Consider the following 18,022-nt stretch of genomic DNA (forward strand, 5'->3'; position numbering starts at 1 on the left):
CATGAAGCCTGTTAACTTTCCATATTAAGTATATATTTCAGGAATATTTTAACATATGCTGGCTCTTAAATTTTCAATGTTTCATTTTTTTAAACTTTTTTTTTTAATGTCACTTTCTTACATACAACAGCCATACAATATACTGGATATCCCAAATGTAATTTGAAAATCTATTATTTCATTTTTTTTCTTCAACTTAACCAGTAGGACAACACTGTGAATAACTGAGTAGAGATTAAGTTACTGAGGCAGAGGGCAGGGCAATTTATTACAGATGGAACTAAGAATCAAGTTAAACAAAGCTGTCAGTAAGTAGACTCTAGCATCATGACGGGAAACTTCAAAAGGGAACTAAGGTTCAATGTCAGGAATTTAAAACAGGAGAAATGGTATAGAAATCTGAGCATATTCTTCTGAGTTAACCTTGACTTTCATGAGTACAGGTAGTCCTCAACTTACAACCACAATTGAGGGCAGAATTTTTGTTGCTAAACTAGACAGTTGTTAAGTGAGTTTTGCCCAATTTTACAACTTGCTTGCTACAGTTGTTAAGTGAATCATTGCAGTGATTAAGTTAGCAACATAGCTGAGGAGGAGAGCCTTCTCAGTTGCAGCTCCGACGCTTTGGAACGATCTCCCCGTGGAGATTCGCACCCTCACCACCGTCCAGACCTTCCGCACAGCCCTCAAGATCTGGCTATCCCGTCAGGCCTGGGGATAAGACCCTAACCTCGCCCCACCCGAATGCTGAATGAATGTTGTGTTTTACTGGTTTACTTTTTTATTCACATTTTTTTTCTTGTGTTTTGTCTTGCACTCCCTTCCTATTAATTGTAAGCCGCCCTGAGTCCCCTCAGGGAAAAGGGCGGCCTATAAATGTCATTAAATGAAAATGAAATAAATGAAATGAAAAATGAAATCTGGGTTCCCCGTTGACTGCTGGTGAGAAGGTCGCAAAAGGGGAACCCATTTCCCCAGGACAGTGCAATCATCATAAATATGAGTCAGTTGCCAAGTATCTGAATTTTGATCATGTGACCATAGGGAGGCTGTAACGGTCGTAAGTATGAAAAATGGTCATAAGTCACTTTTTTCAGTGTGGTTGTAACTTTGAATGGTGACTAAATGAACTATTGTAAGTCAAGGATTACATGTATATCTATTTCAGGAGATTTTTGCTATTATCTTATTTCGGGCTGATCCATACAATCACAGCAAATTCATTTCAGATCTGACTTTTCTGTTCCAGTTGGAAGTTCGAGCAACAGCTCACCATAAAGAAAAAGTTGATGTATCTATTGTTGTAAATCTGAAAATGGAGTGAAAGAAGTAATCATAGGTGGAAAGGAGACAGACTTTGGACTTCTTGTTTATGTACCAGTCTGCTATGGAACTGATCAACCTTTTGAGAAATTTCTAAACTATAAAAGGCTAAGCTGAACTTTACTGATATACTGAAGTGTTTCATGCTTAGGATCAAGCATCTTAGATGCAGAAGGATTGCAGGTGAGGCCCCTGCCTGTAAATGGATGTCACTAGTGGGCATGCATCAGGAGGAGATATTATTTCAAATCAGTCAGCGTTGTATGGATTTTTTGAAGGATGAAACTGAGTGGTTCCTATTTTTCTACTTGCATTTTTATGTGCTTTCGAACTGCTAGGTTGGCAGAAGCTGAGAGAAGTAATGGGAACTCACTCCATTACGCAGCACTAGGGATTAAAACCGCTGAACTGCAGACCTTCTGATCGACAAGCTCAGCATCCTAGCCCTAAGCCACTGCACCTCCCTTCATATCATGGATCAAATCAACAGCCTTTGCAGAAGAAAAGAAAGATATTTAGTTTTCCTAGGTACCCAAATATCTTGAGTAAAATAATAATATATATTTTAGGATGGATGAATACATCTTGTATATGTGCATCTAAGAAACAACTGCATTTTCAATCCTTTCCATTACAAACTAATGTACATGTCTTTTTTTTTTTAACAAAAGCTATTCAGACATTTCCTTCCCTTTGAAATGATTTTGCAAAAAACCAATTTGCATTCAAAATGTATCTCTATTAGTTTCATGATTAGAAAGCTCCGTTTCAACAAATCAACTATGTGAATGCTCATTTGTGATCTTAAAAAGAGCATTCTTTTTCCCTCCGGTGGGAAACAAAGTGCCCTATAACAGCGCCTTAAATTGTGACATCTTATATTTTGGGGGGAGGGGTTCCCCCTAGAGGTTTTTAAACAAACCATTAAAACAAATCATTCTATCAAAGCACTAGACATGTCAGTGAACACAGTCAAAGTTATATATTCATAAATCTGTTCATAGAATGAAAGACGAACTTTGATAGGAAAACTGGTTTCTTTGCTATTGATAATATCATATCATATCACAGTCATGTTAGTCTATGGTGGCAAAAAAAATCAGAAATCTATTAGAGCTTTTTCGGAATATCTTATTTCATTGAAAGGCATGCTATTCATCTTTTCAATATAGATTTCTAGAAATATTGTATATTCAATAGAAAATATAGTATCACTGAATTTTCTTTATAATTTTTTAAAAAGATATATATATATTATTTTTATAAATATTTGTTATGTGCTTAACACTGTGGCCCAGAAGTGAGAAGGGAAAGAATTAAATCTACCCCATTTTGAAGCTCACCTTGAAATTTTAGAAAAGTCATTCCTGTTCCTAAATTACTTCAGAATATTGTTCTTTGTCATAAAGTGGAGGAAGAAGTGAAATGAGCCTGTTTCTGACCTTTCCAAACTTCTAGTAAGCCTATTTTTCATCCTCGCTGAGCCTCTGTGCATGTTCTGAACTTACCTGTAACCAAAACGGGCCACATGGGGACTCTTGGCAGGGGTGGGATGGGGGGGGGCTGTCAGGAGTCGGATTTGGGGGTTCACCGAACTGTACAGAATTTTAGCTAGAGATTATCCAAAACCCCTGCGAACATAAGTAATCAATATGGATGCGTGACAGGATATATTTCTTCATTTCTGACCAGCAAAGTTGACTTCTTGTCAACACATTTTTGATCTAAAAGAGATTCGCAGTCCAACAACCCCAAAAAGTAATTTTCGCAACACAGTTTTTCTTTTTCTTTTTTTATAAAACACAGTTTTTCAATGCTATGCTACCACAAGAAAGATTATTTCTACAAGCATGCCTTGATAATGTCTTATGATTCTATTAATGAAGAAATTAAACCAAGTTTATCCCATTAGGATAGTGTGTCCATCAGGTATATATATAAGCAGTCATTTCTGTTATATGCAAGATATCATTTAAGATGAAAAATTGCTGAATGAATTTTCAGCTATTTTTTCTAAATAATTAAGGAGAAGGATCAGGAAATTAAGGATCTATGGAGATACACACAAAATATTTTTCTTTAAAAAAATCAAGTTAATTCATTTTAGTTAAAGAGACATGATTAAAGGTGTCTCTTCCACATATCTATGAGAAACTTAGGAACCAACTAATTAATGTAGCCTAGACTTAAGACAAAGGCATACATAAGGCAGTTATCACACTAATACTACATAAATCCTATCCTTTTGTATGTGCATTGTGACATCACATACACATCAGAGCAGAATTTGTGATACAATACAACAATGATGTTTTCATCATTCTAACAAAATATCTGATCCTGCCGGGTTTTTTGGCTATCGTGTTCTTTGTACACTATATTGAAGTGTGCCATAAGTACAATGTTTACTGACCTTTTTGTGACTAAATGTAAGAACACATTAAGTAAAAGTTAAGAATTGCTTGTATAATTCAATAAATCAGAATCACTGCAATTTTCACACAAACATAGTATTTGATAAAAGGGGAACCACTGTTACAATATATTTTTCTAAGCCATAAAAAATATCTCTATGTAATAGGGTAACTCTTTTATGAAGAGAAGCAACAACTTTTGTTAACAGTTGAACTTATAAAATTAAGTGAGACATGATAGTTATATACAAATATATATACAGGATAGTGAACATAAAGGGGCCTTTCTCTATTCTTACAAGCTACTAAGATCCTCATGTTAACAAATAAGACTAAAAGGTAGAGAGATTTAGGCACATAAAAGGAACTATTTTTTAATTATATAAAAATGTGAGCTTTTTGTCAAGTAATATATTGGAGTCTTGTACAGAATTGCTGAACACTATCAATTATTAAAAGAAATAATGCATTCTGAATATTAAAAAATAACCAATCAATTCAATTTGTTAAATAGTATTTTAGGCTAATTGCTTACAGGCAATCAAAATACTTGGTATTCAATAATTTAATCAAGTGGTTTACAAGCTAATATAAACATCTTAAACAGTTAACAACCATAGGGAATTTAAAACATTCAATAAGAGAAAGGCAATGAGTAAAAAGAAACATGAAGGGAGTAAGAAGTAGTAATCTGAGTTCTGTAAGAAAATATATAAAGTAAAATATTCATTATGTGCTTGTGTGGGCTCCTTTAATTCATACAGTTGCAGTGAATTTTTAACAGGTCCAGGTCATTCTAATTTAAGGCTGAACAACTACATGCTATCATCTGTCAGAAATGTCTCTTTGGATAGTCAATAGAACAAACAGGGAAGACTAGGTACAAAAGAATTAATTAACCCAAGTTTGAGATCAAAACTCAAAACAAAGTATATCAGAGCAATGTAGCCTCTCAGGACATTCCATTAAAGATCTCAAGGGAGCCATTCTTGATAAAGAAGCTTCAACAATATGATTAAGCAAATGTTTCAGGCTACCTCAGCAGGTCTCAACAAACCCATTTTTTATACATTACAGTTTGAATTCATAACATACCTGTAATTTTTTTTACCTCTACCTTTCATATTGTATCTATTTAACCACCTTATTATATTTGCCTCATCCTATCCCTGTTTAAGTCCTGCACCAGCCTACTGCTCCATGTATCTGATAAACTAAGTGGAGGCTTCCAAAAGTGTATATCCTTTTAATAACATTTGTTAACTAGACTCCTCCTGGAGGGTAAAAGGTGATTGAAATTATTTCATGGGCAAAAGTGTAGCATTTCTTAATAAAGGGATGTCACATTCCTGGTGCTTAGGTCTGGCCCACAGGGCCACCCTGGAAACAACAAAGGACCAGCCCACGGTGCTTCTGTCAGCAAATCCTGAGCTCCATTTTCACTGGCAGAGTGTTTCAGAAGGCCATCGCAGCCAAAAACAGGGCTCATGAGCCCATTTTCACTGGCACAGCACGCAGGCCACCACAGGTGCCCCAACACAGGTGCCATGACACGAGTGGTATCAGGCTGACCATGCCCACTCCTGCCATGCCCGCCCCAAGGTCAAACACAATCCTGATGCTGCCCTCAATGAAATCTTTGACTTTGACACCTCTGATTTAAAACAAAGATGCATTTTGGGACATTATAATTCATCTGTGTTACCTGAACCTAAGATTGCAGATTCCTTAAAGAATTACAGCAGATGTGGATTAATCAATAAATCATCTTTTCCTCTTTATATAAAGATTGTTGCATAGCTCACTTCTTTATTTTGGTCTTCTTGCAGATCAATTTTCTGTCCCTGTGGCTGAAGTTCCTGCTACCAGAAGATTAAATGTGTGAATTATGTTCCACAATAATTTGCACAATAATATTTAGCAGCACAAAAAAGCAACAATTTTCCCAAATAAAAATCATAAAAGCAAGATGAAAACAAAAAATAATAATTAATAAAAGATATTGTGCCAGAATGACAGGTTAGGAAATGTTGTGTGAATTGAGAACAAAATAGCAAAGAAGTAAAATATAGTTCACCGCTCCTATAAAATTTTTAGTAAAGATACTATGTAAAATAACCTGAATAAATCAACTATTACTTAAATTCAGAGTGGATTATTGAAGTCACTGAGTCTTCTTATGTTCTGAATCTATTATGTAAAGTCTGAATTCACTGGAGTGGATATGGCTGCACACAGAGAAATTCAAGAACCAATCCATGTTCCTGGCAAATAGCACTCCCTCAAATGAAAGCTTCTACAACTTGATTTGTGTTGCAGGTGGATAAATATTCTCTATAAACTCCATAACTGATAGATATTGCCAAAATAAAATAAAATAGCAGTGAAAAAATGAGCTATCCTAATCCATATCGTACTGTAACTCAAATGCATTTGAAATAAATCAGCTTATTCTAATTCGTGCACATTTTTATAACTTTTATTGAAAAATGGCATCTCGTAGACTTGACAGGAGAAGTATTTTCTTTTACCATTTTAATCATTTTCTAAACCACTGATTTCACTTATTTGTGTATTATCAGATCTACAGCCTAATCAACCTGGTAAAAATAGATATAAAGCCTTTCACTACAATAACCTATTGTTCCCTTGATAAATGATAGCATATCAATTTTTGTGTTGAAAATCTTATTAGAAATCCTAGGACAGAATCCCAGGAAATTTTATGAATCCTTTATGAAATAGTTTACTGAAGGGGGGCAGGAGGGTGACATTGTGACCTTCACTGAAGCAATCTTATCTTTGATGTGGAATATAATCTATATATCATTCATAAAATAAGTATCTGGAAGAGGCAAACACTATATTCTACTGCAATTTTAAGAAAACCTTATGAAAGAATATACATTATGCCTGCCAGGAATTACAAGTTTAGTTTTCCATATACCATCAGAAATATGAAATAATTTTTAATCATTGTAACTAAAATCAACTTCATTTTACGTCTGAACGGAAAGGCCTCAAGTAGCCCATAGCACAAGATCAAGGGATGAGAAGGGAGGGCCATCTGCTGAATCATCCATAGAACTGCATGACCTCAAGCAAATTCACTCCTGTGAAACTGATTAAGCTTGGCAAGATCACTAGCTGAAGTAGTTTTGTAGCAAGGCACTATTAAATATAGTCATTGCCGATAAAAGAGAGAAAGCCTTTGGCAGTTCTAGATAACCCAGTGATCAACATAATAAATTCATGGCCATAAGCAATCTTCCGAGAACTTTACAACCTATAAAACCTACAGTTCTGCATATGGAACATGTTTCATTCAGCAAGGATGATGCTCAGAATTAAAGGAACAAAATCAAGCATCTGAAATGTTATTCTTGACCATATATATGTGTGTGTGTGTGTGTCTGTGCGTGCACGCATGCAAGTAAGTAAGTAAGTATGTATGTATGTATGTATGTATGTATGTATGTATGTATGTATGTATATTACTGAGTCTGTCATCTGCACCTCTATAACTGTCTGGTTTGGCTCTGCAACCAACCAAGGCAGACACAGACTTCAACTGATAATCAGAACTGCAGAAAAAACACATCCTGGACACAGATTGTTTCAACTTCTATCCTCAAAATGATGCTATAGGGCACTGCACACTAGAACAACAAGACACAAGGACAGGATTTTCCCAAATGCTATCACACTGCTAAACAACTAATCGCCACAACACTGTCAAACTATTTACTAAGACTGTATTACTATTATTCTTCTCATCCTTTCTATTACCTATTTCCTCCCATTTACGACTATAACCTTTTTACTTGTATCTTTACAATTTATATTATTTTATTTAGTTTACTAGTATGATTTGATTGCTTATTTAGCATCATATGACTATCACTAAGTGTTGTATCTTATGATTCTTGATGAATGTATTTTTTTAAGTACACTGAGAACATATGTACCAATGACAAATTCCAATCACACTTGGCCAATAAAGAACAATATTCTATTCTACACCATTCCATTCCATATATATATATATATATATATATATATATATTTGTCCAGTCATTATAATCCAACTTGTCTTAATACTCAGTTTCATTCATCACCTTTCTTCTGACAATCAGCAATCTTTCCAATTAGTTTAGTTGTGACTCAGAAGAATTGACCCAAGACATTTTGCATGCCTAAAATCAAGAACAGAATATAAGGTGGTGTCCTCTGATTCCAAAATAGCTCTTCTCCATTGAATATGAACCTGTCATTTATAATTTTCCAACCTCTTGTTTCATCATTGTTCAAGCAAAAAGCATATGAGATCCTTAATCCCAGCAATCAATCAAGGCTGTGGCCTTCTAAGAAATGTAAGATTTTCTATCAATCAGTTCTTAAAAGCAGAAATAGATAGTTCTTGACTTAAAACTATTCATTTAGTGATTGTTCAAAGTTACAACAGCATTGAAAACAGGGACTTATGATTGTTTTTACACCTACGACCTTTGCTGCTCCCCATGGTCATGCGATCAAAATTCAGACACTTATGACAGTTGCAGTGTCCTCATATAATCATCTGACAAACAAAGTCAATGGAGAAGCCACATTCATTTTAACAACCAACTTACTAACTTAATTGCAGTGATTCATTTAACAACTGTGACAAGAAAGGTCATAAAATGGGGCAAAACTCACTTAACAACAAAATTTTGGGCTCAATTGTGGTTGTAAGATAAGGACTACCTGTATATTTTAATGGCAGCAAAGCTACAGCTTCACAGTTTTAATAACAGAGCTAAACAATCAGGAAGATGATCAGATAAAGTCATGTTTGTTTACAAAATTACTTCTTGAGCTATTCCAAAGTGAGATTTCTTTGCCATGATACCAACTCTCTAGAATGCTTTGCACTTGAAGATTCTAGAAGTACATAGTAGCATCACTTTTGTACAGCTATTGCTTTTGTAAGAATAATTCTCTTCCCCTGATATAATGGTAGGCCAAAGAGATGCTGCTTGAAGAACAATCAGGTAGCAGAAGGCATAGCCCTCAGCTGATAATGTGCAGCTGAAGCTCAGAAGGAACTCTTCCGGCATTTCGGGATGTAAAGGAGAAATGGGAAATCTGTACTTTCAGATTTGTTAGTGTAGCCTTACAATAAAGTAGAATTAGCTTATCTGCTTGTGGTTTCTGTCTTGTGTATTTTCTTTTTATATGTATCCTACATGATTTTTCTCCTTCCCTTACCCTTTTAATTTCTAACAACATTTTAAACTGTCATGTTTGTAGTCCCAAAAGTGCTTTCTTTCAAAAGGCAACTCTGAGGACAAGAAAGTCCTTACAAGAAAGTCCAAATGCCATTTGAAAGAAAGCAACTTTGGGATAACTATGACCTGGATGACTGAGAATCTCCATAGACATTTGTCATCTTTATATTATATTTTTGTTCATCATCTAAATAAAGACATCTACTAGAAATATTTTTATACAGAGGAATGTAGTATACATTTCATTATATAAATGAAGGACAATATAATAAGCAGACTATTCCATTTTTAGTTTTCAGTTCAAATGTTCAGAACTCATGTCATATAAGGACCTCTGCCATTATCTCCTGTAATTCCACCTTTCATCAGACAAACAATACTGAGACAAACTTCTATTTATTTTTTAGATATATATTTTGCTTTTCTCCAGGAGTCTTAAGTGGCTAACGTATAACAGAATTGCAGTATTGACACAATTACACATTGGTTAAGTATAGACTTGAATCTAGATCTCACCAGTACTAATCCAACTTATATATTGCACAATGTGAAATCAGTATTGTACATGACAATATGTTAGAATAATCATATCATAGTAAGAAATTATAGTACTCTGAGGAGTCCTTGATGCTCTCTGACCTTGGTTTTTTTTTACAGATGTTTCATTACTCAAACTAGATGACATCAATTTTCATCTGTCAAACTTCTTGACCGAAGTAACTGAAAGAAAAGCCCACTCCATACTAGCATTCAGTTAGCCTTCAAGGACAGAACCAACTTAGAACTAAGGACAAATTTCCTGGCAAATGAGAACAATTAACCAGTGGAACAGTTTGCCTCCAGAAGTTGGGGATATTCTATCACTGGAAATTTTAAAGAAGAAATTGGAAAGCCATTTGTCCAAAATAGGGTCTCATACTTGACCAGGGGGTTGAACTAGAAGACTTCCAAGATACCTTATCAACTGTTATTCTGATAATGTTACCTAGTTTGGGTAATGAAATGACTGCATGAAGACAACCAAGCTCAGAGAGCACCAAGGACCTCTTATTTCAACCCTGAGCTACAAATATTGTCCTTTATTGATTATACTATTCCATTCTGCTGAATAAATTAGAACATATTCAAAAGAGGACAATAAGTATTATACATAGTCTGGAGAAGAGACAATTAAAAGTAGCAGAAATGTCTTTGTACTTTACTGTTTACTGTAATGAATCATAAAGATGGAACAATTGTTTCCTTTGCTGAGCCAGAGGGCAAACATAAACTCAACAGGTTTAAATCATAGGAATGAATATATCAAAATTAATCAGGAATTTCTGACAGAAAAAGATTCTTGCTTGGAATCTCTTAAGAAGGATAGGATAGGATAGGATAGGATAGGATAGGATAGGATAGGATAGGATAGGATAGGATAGGGTAGGGTAGGGTAGGGTAGGGTAGGGTAGGGTAGGGTAGAATAGAATAGAATAGAATAGAATAGAATAGAATAGAATTCTTTATTGGCCAAGTGTGATTGGACACAAAAGGAATTTGTCTTTGGTGCACATATTCTCAGTGTACATAAGAAAAATAAAATAGAATACATGCATTAGTAATGGATAAAGTGAAGAATATTTGATATTTCAAATTTGTAATTCTGTGGTTCTGAGTATAATTAGACAAATATAAGTACACCTACTAAATGTGATGCTTGCTGAACCTCTGCTTGTCTTTTCCAATCATCTTCTGCCGAAGGAGGTAATGCTGCCCTAACATTGCCTCAAATATGATTGCATTAATAAATCACTTTAGATGCAGAGATGCAGCAGTGACCTTCCTTCAAAAGAAGCTACCTATTAAATATCTGCTCAGTGTTCCCTTCTTCTATTCATAAGCTAGTTTCAGGAAAGGGCCTTGTGTATAAATACGGAGATTGGATTCGGAGGATGTGATCCTTCTTACTCTGTAAGAATAAACATTCAAAAGAAAAAGTGGTTGAATTAATTCCCAATTCAAAAAATATACAATAGAGCTGTGAATTTTTTATGCATTTTATGTTTGTGTGAAAGAGAGAGAGGGAGGGAGGGAGGGAGGGAGAGAGAGAGAGAAAGAGAGAGAGAGAGAGAGAGAGAGAGAAGTAAAGCATCCTTTGTAATGTTTCATTGAAAATCCAGGCATTTCAAATAAACTTGTTTGATTAAATGTAAAGAGAATGCTTGTTAAACCTGTAGAGTGGTCTTAAACATGTACTTGAAGATGCTGTCAAATAACTAAACCATTGTGATATTTAGCCAAACATTCTTGCAGCCACTGCAATATTCTCTATTCATCCCACCTGAGGAAAAAAAAGTTAGCTTTAATTGCCATTACTTAAACATACTGAGTTATAGAGCTGTTTTATTTCAGCTAACTGTAGTTGAGCTAATCATAGTTTGGATATTGGATACAATGTTAACAGATTAATTTCACTTGTTGATAGTACATCCTTACTCAGAGGAACCCAACTATTAGACAGTCCTACCAGATACCATTTGATTCAAATCAATGAAGAGACAGAAATGTTTATCTCTTCCCATCCTTCCTGGAATTGTCTTTTAAACTAAATAATTGATTGATACAAAGTAGTTATAATACCGCTTATTTAAAATACATTCCACCCTAGACAGAAGACATGACAAATGTCTGAGGAGGTGCCCTAAGATTCACTGGAACTTGAAAATGCTGCTCAGCCTCCTCCATAACCTATGAGGACTTCTAAAATTAGAATTTTGTAATCTCAAAAGATGTTCCTGATTGCTTGAGGGTGGGGGGAACAGGAGGCCAGAGAAGGAACAAGAAGAGAAGAATCTATGGCTTTATTGTGCAATGACTCTAGAATGTTAATAACATCATTAGTTAACACTTCTTCCTGAACAGAGTTTGTGTAATATGCTAGCTAATATCAACCGTTTTGCTTAGTATTCTATTCCGTAGCCTATGCCACTGAGATGTTAAAGTATTATATATTTCAGTTTTCCAATGTGCAATCAGGATTCATAGCAATCCCAGAAATAATCTGAAGGTATCTATTGAACCTAAGTGAAAAGTAATTCATAATTTGATAAACATAGATATCCACCCTAACTAATGTTCATGTCTTTAAACAAAAATTCATTCCATCATAATTTTACATGTTCCATACTATAGAAGAGTGATTCTCCCTTTATTTTCGGCAAAGTTCTTTTTGTGATTTGTTAAAATCTGACAAAGATTGCACATATATTCATTCTCATGTATTCCTTTCACAAACTATATAACTGCATACTTTAATATATAACATTGCCATAGGACATTGTATACATACCGACTTTTTAATGTACAGACTTTCTATATGTATTTTCTGGCGACTACCCGGAGGAGAGCCTTCTCTGTGGCTGCTCCGACCCTCTGGAACGAACTCCCCATGGAGATTCGAACCCTCACCACCCTCCAGGCATTTCGCAAAGCCCTTAAAACCTGGCTGTTCCGACAGGCCTGGGGCTAAAGAGCTTTTGCCCCCCTCCTCGAATGGTATGGTTGTTGTGTGTTTTAATCGTGTATTGTTATGTTCGTCTTTTTATCCCCTGTCTGTACCCCCTTCCCTGACTGAATTGTGAGCCGCCCTGAGTCCCCTTTGGGGAAAAGGGCGGCATATAAATGTAATAAATCCAATCCAAATCCAATCTTGGCATGCTTCAAAATTCTGAAAAATATGATTTTTTTTCTTTCATATTATAAGGAGATTGAAAATCAAATTATTTAACTGATTAAATTTTTATTGAATATATGACTTTATTATAACCAATTTCCCTAAACAAATAAGTATCAGATTTATATATATTAAAAATGTCCAACTGCCCCAAATTCTAGAAATTTGTAGAAAATATTTATATTTCTATTTGCAAAAATGACTAAAAATTCCATTAATCGTAGATTAATCATAGCCACCCTTTTTACTATTGTATGAAATACTTGCCAGAGAAACAAAATGACACATAAATATCCAGTTGGATATTTTTTGTTCGTTCAGCTATGAAATTTCATAAAGGTATTTAAAATATTCATTAGTGTTCTCATATCTAAAAGCATAATCATAAGCCTAATGACATTTCATGATCGGTTATGAAAGAACCCCTGAAATATAAAAAAGTATGCATTATACATTAAAAAACTATTCAGTGTAATATATGAAATCTGTGCATAAAAATTGGCCCCTTTAATGGTCCTAATAGAACATTTAAGTTGATGTGAAAATATACAGACCATTCAACTGAAATTTCAAAGGTTAAATCTTGAAACTCACTAATCCTTTTTTCAACCTCTACCAATGAAATAAAATCAGGATAAAGTTTGCAAAACAAAAAAAATATTTAAAAAGTAATAAAGAAAATATGTTAATCCTAAAATGTCTGACAGTTTGTTCATGGCGATTATCACATAAAGAAAGGTATGTCCAATTCATTGTATTTTCTGTGGTGAAAAAAATACAGATGTGGTAATCAGAAACACATTTTGAGATCAATTTGACATTTGAAATATCTTGAGTTCTGCTTGCAAGGCAACGTCTTAAGAGTATTTATATCATTTCAAAATAATCACCATCAGACATCTTTAAATTTAGCTTCTGCTTCTTGAAAATCAAGAGCAGAAATCTTCTCAAAGGTACTTGGGATAAGAGAACAAAAGTGACTTTTGAAATTTTTTAACCAAAATTATTGAGCACTGATAATTCTAACAATGCTAGCAACAGGAACCCTTATGTCTATTATCATGGCAAAACATTGAAATGCCTTATGTGTATATCTATAAATAAGTTGCATTAAGTTGGTTCCAGTCTCTGCACCCATGTGTCAAGCCTCTATGAAAAGATTTAAGTGCCAAGCTAAATAATATGTATAAACTAAGCATTTTATAGGGATTTTTCTGCTTTTTTAAAGTAATAGCCATTAAGCAAGCTTTAAGGCAGGGTTATCCTTTGATAGAAGTTTCCACCTAGCATCCTTTTGATATAGTTCTACCAAGTGGTGCTCTGCCTCTAAATTGGAGACAAGATGTTAACTTGAACTAGTCAAGATGCCAAATTGGAGACAACATATTAACTAGCCACTGCTGAGTTTTTATAATCTTAAATGAAGACATACAATATAGTTCTGCCAAATCAAAACAGTTGGAGGAAGCATCATACCTCAACACTTGTGGTTAGGAGATTCATATTCAATATTTTGAGGTGGTATCTCCTTAAAACCAGCTGCTTCAGTGAATGCCACTTCACATAATCCTAGCTATGTGATGGAGGAGAAACGTGACAAAGATAAATCTTACTTACTTATGAAAAACAGACTTGATCACTACTGTATTGAAGGTCTTCTATTATCTATTAACTAAGAGAGATAGAAATCACCAGATTGGAAAACACTACCCTAAAGTATCATAAACATAGAACAAATCTTAGGGGGGAAAAGTCTTCAGAATTGAGCTTCTACTGTTTTTACATCTTCAGAATAAAAAAAATGGTCAGTTAAATCTAAAATATATGTAATAGAAATAACAACATTTTCATCCTTGAGATAAGAGCTTGTTAAATCTCCACTTTGCAAAGTTTCATATATACAATGATAATTATAAGATTGAATATCAGAATTTTTAATCATATTGGGCTACAAATCTAAAAAGTATCATATTGAACTATTTTCTGACTATATTATGGAATGACCATTGCATATATTATTTGTAATCAGTTTGTATACGCTCACATTGAAATCTTTTCATGAAATCAAATACATATTGTGAAGTTTTCTTTATTTTAAGCCACCCTTTTATCTAGCTATTGACTTGTAGGTATTCTAAAATATTTTATAATTCAAGAAACACATGAATTTGAATATGTAGTACCGTAATTTCCAGAGCTACACATACTTAAGAATATTTTTCAGAAGAGAAAGATAGTAAACTAACTTTATAAAGTAAGGCAGTTCTTAAGACAGAATGCAGTGGAACTGAGAATAAATCACATCCATTAACAGATGTTAAATATTCATAGCCTTATTGGACTTCACATATTTTCCAGTTTTGGTTCTTACTGGTGTTCACGTTATTTCTACTTTTTTATTCTAAAAGGAGATTTTACTTATATTTAATACTTTAATACTTGACCACACAATGGCTTACCAAATCAGAAGTTAAGCATTTTTAGGCTAAAGCATAAAATTGCTATTCTTACTGAAAATGTACCATACCTTTGAACTATATTATCATAATATTGTTTTTATTTATTTCAATTTCTATACATTCTGCATGGAATGTTGATATGTTATCAGTTGTAATGTATCGTAATATCCCATCTACTTGTAATTAGCACTGCATCCTAACTATCCTGGTGTTAGTTCATGGTGATTCTGATAATTTACTGAATAAGTACAGCCTCGATTTTTTTTTAATTCTACAGCTTTTTTGTTCTTCTTTTTTGCCTTTTTCATTATAATTATTTCACCTTATGTTTTTCTCACCAAAAAGTTTTATTAAACCAAATTCAAACAGACTTCCACCTTAACTTTTCCATCATTTGTCAGTGTCCTTAATCTCTTAATTGTTTTTTCCACTATTTATTCCTTCAATGTCTCTTCCCCCAAAGGTGCATTATGATGGGTGCAGCTACAAATTACAGCCTTTTATCATTGTTCAGGGATTCCAATGATGAAGTGATAATCCAGCAATCAGTCCACTTGAAAACAGTATCCACTCATGTCTTTTATTATTTTATATTAATTTACATGCACAATCCTAATGAATTGGAATGCCATATTAACCACAGAAACAAACAAATATTTTTAGATGAGTGCAATTATTCTAGTTAAACATTGGACAATGATTTATGAACTGTCTCTCTGCTGTGTGGACACCATCATTTTATAGCTATTATTGTATTCTGGACATCAAGGCAATCCTTGACTCAGTTATGTGGGAGAAAACCTCCACTGATTTTAACAGGACTTACTTCTGTGTCAAGATACAGAGGCAAGATACACCTTGATCTGGTACTGGTAATTTGTCCTGATTTTCCAGAGGCAAAATCACTGAATGGTAGCTTTTTGAAAAATTGTTTAGAGAATTTATTTTAAGTTAAAAAAAAAAGTTTACCAGTGGTGGAAGAAAGCACCAGAAAAGGAGAAGAGAAGAACAGACTAATTAAGAAAAGAGGCAGATCTGAAACAGCAAACTTCTTAAAAGGCGGTATATTGTTTCTGGACTATTATCAAATCCTCTTGTGAAGTAGAAGGCAGCTGCCTCATTATCTTTTTCCTGCTTTTCTGTGGGTCTTTAATAATCTGTTTAGTTTTCTATTAGTTCTACTGAATCTTATTGTGATTCCCTCTGGCCTACATGCTCTTATTTGTTGCCCTTACTTTAGTTGCCCTGTAGGGCTCTGAAAAGATCCTACCTTTCTGGGATCTCATCTTTCTGTGGCACACTCCTATCTGACCACCTGATTTCCAACTCAACATTCTCTTATTGGTTTCAATGTCTTTCAATGCACAGTTCTGCTCCCAATTTTCTATACACAAAAGTCCCTATTAACTTTTTCTGGAAAACACACTACTTGTACAATATAGAACCACTACACCAAAACCAGGTACCTTTCACTCTACAGATCATCTTTTCCTCTTCCCTCCTGAAAAAACCAACCAACTCAAAGCCTACCCTTCCTCGATCTTCGCTGTCCAGCAACTTCAAAAAAAAAAAAAAAAAAGAGGGAAGGAATAAACTTTGCAAAACAAAACAAGTAGCTTTTAAAAAGTCATGCTGCTAGGCAGTAAGATCTATCACTAGGATCAGAACGCGGGAAAGGAACAAGCTCTTCCCAGGTAAGCCCACAACATGCATTCCCTCCAAGCCTGGTCCGGACCAGACAGATCTATCCACAATTTTATATTTGACTCCAGGTTTAACATATCCCGAATAGCGTCGACAGAGTAGGTAAAGATAAGCGGTTTACCGCGGTGTCAGATCCGTTCTTGCGAAGTGGTCCCCGGAAGATGCCTTTAATGCCACGGTAGTGCCCATTGCTGAGATGCCTGGAGCTGATCACTAGGTAGCACGCCATGCGGGTCCGAACCCAATTAAGAACGGGCAAGTGGCTGAGCCCGCGAGGTACCGGCTCTTCGGGATGGGCGGAGAGAAAACCGAGAAGACTCGTCTCGTGCAGCGGCTGCCGCGACCAAAGTCACCAGGCGCTGCTTCTGCGCCCCTTTGGAATAGAAGCCCCGACGGCACCGTCACTACTCCCTCCGTTTCCCACCCACCCCTCGCCTCTCCCCCTCTCTCATCCAGCGCCTGGATTGCTGCTGCCAGCAGCAGGATGGGTAAAAGGAGGAGGAGGAGGAAGAGGAGGAGGCAGCTGCCAAGAGCGCACGGGAGGGAGCCGAGAAGCCAGTCCACATGCTGTTTCGCTGGAAGATTCGGGGAGAAAGAGCGTTGGCGCTCAACTTGGCAGGATTGGGGCAACACTGAGCCTCCGCCTCCTCCCTCCCTCCCTCTTCCCTCTCACCCCGGCATTTGTCCTTTTTTCTCCCGAGCTGGTTCTAAGAAACCACAGGCATCCTGAGGGGAAAATCTTGGGAACAGCGTTTTTCCATGGTTCTTTTCTCGCCGGTCTTTATCTACAGACGCAGGGGAAATGGGGGGGACCCTCGGTTCCAAATGTCTCCGCCGAGTCGCCGCCAGCCTTCAGCCGCGTCAGCCGGGGCTCACTTGGCTTCACCTTTGGCGGGCATGGAGCCGAGGAGAGGGGAAGGGTGCGCGCGCGCGCGCGCGCGCTCTCTCTAGCCAGGCATTCATTCCCAGCTGCACTTCCCCAATCTCACCCAAGTTAAACATTTGGGAAGAGGGAGTCATCGGTGCAGGATGACTGGCCGAAGTCTCTCCTTTCACTGCACGGAAGGTTAGGTAGGGTACAAGCCTTCGTCTTAGCAAAGGGAAAACAAATGTTCATGAAAATCTCTTCTTTCCATTACA

General features: G+C 35.7%; 1 protein-coding gene across 1 annotated transcript in view; it reads right to left on the bottom strand.

The window, feature by feature from the left end:
* The window catches only part of ZNF804B (zinc finger protein 804B), a 213,152-nt gene extending 195,854 nt beyond the window's left edge, over window positions 1-17,298 (bottom strand). Inside the window, exon 1 of the mRNA XM_014065358.2 lies at window positions 17,004-17,298. Within this exon, the coding sequence (XP_013920833.2) occupies window positions 17,004-17,111 (108 nt within the window). The 5' untranslated portion in view covers window positions 17,112-17,298. The remainder of the gene's footprint in view (window positions 1-17,003) is intronic.
* Window positions 17,299-18,022: the final 724 nt, after the last annotated feature.

Source organism: Thamnophis sirtalis, unplaced genomic scaffold (genome assembly GCF_051295495.1).
Source record: "Thamnophis sirtalis isolate CommonGarterSnake01/CBP01778 unplaced genomic scaffold, rThaSir2_p1.2 scaffold_4, whole genome shotgun sequence".
Classification (NCBI taxonomy): domain Eukaryota; kingdom Metazoa; phylum Chordata; class Lepidosauria; order Squamata; family Natricidae; genus Thamnophis; species Thamnophis sirtalis.